Genomic DNA, 2,963 nt, shown 5'->3' on the forward strand with positions numbered 1-2,963 from the left:
CAACTTATCATTGGTAGGAAGTTTGAATTTGAGAGCCCTCCACAATAGAAAGGAAGCTTTGAATGGAACTTGTTTATGCCAAATAGTAGATAATAGTCTACTCTTGTTCTTCTTGCCCCTCACTAGGTTCCAAGCAGATGAACAAGTGAAAGCCCCATTTTCATTTCGCTTCCAATATGCCTCATCAGTGACTCCTGCTTGGTAGTGAATAACAATGCTAAGCACTTTGGGAACTAGCAAAGGTGGGACATGCATTCTCACCAAAGTTTCATTCCACTGTCCATGACTTAAAAAATAAGAAACTTGAGTATTATTCAAGCAAGTTATGCCATGACAAAGGTGAGCTAGAGGTCCTTCCCCCATCCAATTATCCCACCAAAAAAGGGCATTTCCCGTATTTATTCTGCAGTCTATTTCAGTTTCAACCATCTCCCTGTTCCTCAACATGTATTTCCACACCAAAGAATCTCCTGTAGCCCCTTTCTTAGCTACTGGGTTAGACCTCTGGCAGTACTTGGCTTTTAGAAATTGACCCCATAAATAGTGTTTAGTCCTGAAGTTCCACCACTGTATAATTTGGAGAGAAGTGCAAACGTCGTTAAGATGCCTCACACCAATACCACCCTCTTCATAAGGGAAACTAAGAGATTCCCAAGATGCCCAATGGTATTTTTTCTTGTCTCCTTCCATTCCCCAAAAGAAGTCTGATATCACTCTTTTGATATATTGCAAGGTAGTTATGGGAGGGGAAATAGTTGCCATAGTATGAATAGGTATTGATTGAAGTACATGTTTAACCAATGTACATTTCCCACCAAAACTTAGGATTCGAGAGTGCCAGCCACTGATCTATTTGACAACCTTTGCCACCAAATCTGAATAATAAATAATCCTTTGTTCCTATGTAAAGGGGGCAGCCAAGGTAATTTATAGGACTTTCACTTTGATTGAAGCCAGTGATTTCCTGAATCATATCAATAATGTGAGAAGGTGTATCTTTAGGAACCATGAAGTGACTTTTTCCTTTGTTGATGAGTTGGTCTGAGGTATCTTCATAGGTTGACAGTGTTTCCATAATGAGCTTCAGAGACTCTTCTCTTCCTGAAGTAAAAATGATAACATCATGAGCGAAGCTTAAGTGATTGATCTGAGGCCTTCTGAAGTCCATTTGGAACCCATGGAAGTGTTGATTGTCATATAGGTTATTAGGCATTCTAGACAATGCCTCAGCCCCTAAAATAAATAGGGATGGGGAGAGAGGATCCCCCTGCTTGAGACCTCTTGTAGAATGGAAAAAACCATGGCTTGTCCCATTGACTATATTAGAGTACCAATTATTCCTCATAATCCTCCACACTATGTCAATGAAAATTTCTCCAAATCCCATGTGTCTTAAAACCAGACTAGTAAAGGCCCATGACAGTCTTTCATATGCCTTTGCCATGTCCAACTTAATCACCACATTATCCCCTTCCTTAGGTTTTTTGATGCCATGTATAATCTCCTGTGCCAGCATGACACTCTCTGAAATACTCCTTCCTCTAACAAAACCAGATGGTTGTTGGAGATAATATTAGGCAGCATAGGAGCAAGTCTGCGGCATAAAATTTTGGAAATGATTTTGTTGGTAAGGTTGCTCAAACTTATGGGTCTGAATTCTGAAAAATTATTAGGATGATCTACTTTTCGGAGTAGAACCAAACTTGCATGTGAAATGAACTTGGGCATGAAGGAACCACAGAAGAAGGCATGGACAGCATTCAAAATATCTTCTTTGATGATACCCCAGCAACTCTGAAAAAACTTCACACAAAACCCATCCGGACCAGGAGCTGAATTGGGATTCATAGAAAAGACAACCTGCTGCAATTCTTCACTAGTAGGCATTGCTTGGAGAGTCATATTTTGCTCAGGAGTGACCATTCTTGGGATATGTTGTAATATATCCTCATTGATGGGCTGTTCAGTTCCAGTAAATATGTTCTTAAAGTGATCACAGGCTGCCTTGGCTATGTTCTCATACCCCTCCACCCATTCTTCATTTCCTATACAGACCTTGTGGATAAAAAGTATCCTTCTTCGACCTCTCATAATGGCAAAAAAGTACTTGGAGTTGGTGTCACCATCTTTAAACCACTGCAATTGAGTCTTCTGTTTGAGGATAGAATCTTCCAACTTCAAGTATTTGATGTACCTGGCATTAATCATGTGTAAGTTTGCTCTATTTTCAGTAGAATTATTAACAATCAGTGCTTCCTCAGCCACTCTAACTCTCTCCTCATGATCTCGAACAATGCTGAAAATGTCTCCATAAGTTGTTCTGGACCAATTACTAGGAGTAGCAGTCAACCTCTTCATTTTCTGTTGTAATCTCCACATAGGATTACCTTCCACTTCCCTATCCCAGTAGGCTTTAACCACATTATTAAACTCCTCAATGATTTTGTTGGTAAGGTTGCTCAAACTTATGGGTCTGAATTCTGAAAAATTATTAGGATGATCTACTTTTCGGAGTAGAACCAAACTTGCATGTGAAATGAACTTGGGCATGAAGGAACCACAGAAGAAGGCATGGACAGCATTCAAAATATCTTCTTTGATGATACCCCAGCAACTCTGAAAAAACTTCACACAAAACCCATCCGGACCAGGAGCTGAATTGGGATTCATAGAAAAGACAACCTGCTGCAATTCTTCACTAGTAGGCATTGCTTGGAGAGTCATATTTTGTTCAGGAGTGACCATTCTTGGGATATGTTGTAATATATCCTCATTGATGGGCTGTTATTCATATTGTAAGGTATTCCCCCAAGCTTCTCCTCTATATAGGTGATAATATTGAAATCACCCATTGTACACCAAGGTAAATCTATATTAGCATAAACAATTAACCAGTCCCACAAAGGTCTCCTTATATATTCCTTACATTTAGCATAAATAAAGGATATCATGAATTTCTCAGA

At 39.4% G+C, this 2,963-nt stretch overlaps 1 protein-coding gene across 1 annotated transcript; it reads right to left on the bottom strand.

Moving 5' to 3' along the window:
* Positions 1–793: 793 nt before the first annotated feature.
* LOC107058796 (uncharacterized) lies at positions 794–2,745 on the bottom strand. The gene is made up of 2 exons (XM_015304959.1): positions 1,721–2,745; positions 794–1,541 (listed from the first exon to the last, which is right to left on the bottom strand). Exons 1-2 carry the CDS (start codon positions 2,743–2,745, stop codon positions 794–796), a joined length of 1,773 nt encoding a protein of 590 aa, XP_015160445.1.
* Positions 2,746–2,963: the final 218 nt, after the last annotated feature.

This window comes from Solanum tuberosum, unplaced genomic scaffold (genome assembly GCF_000226075.1).
Source record: "Solanum tuberosum cultivar DM 1-3 516 R44 unplaced genomic scaffold, SolTub_3.0 scf00659, whole genome shotgun sequence".
Lineage (NCBI taxonomy): Eukaryota > Viridiplantae > Streptophyta > Magnoliopsida > Solanales > Solanaceae > Solanum > Solanum tuberosum.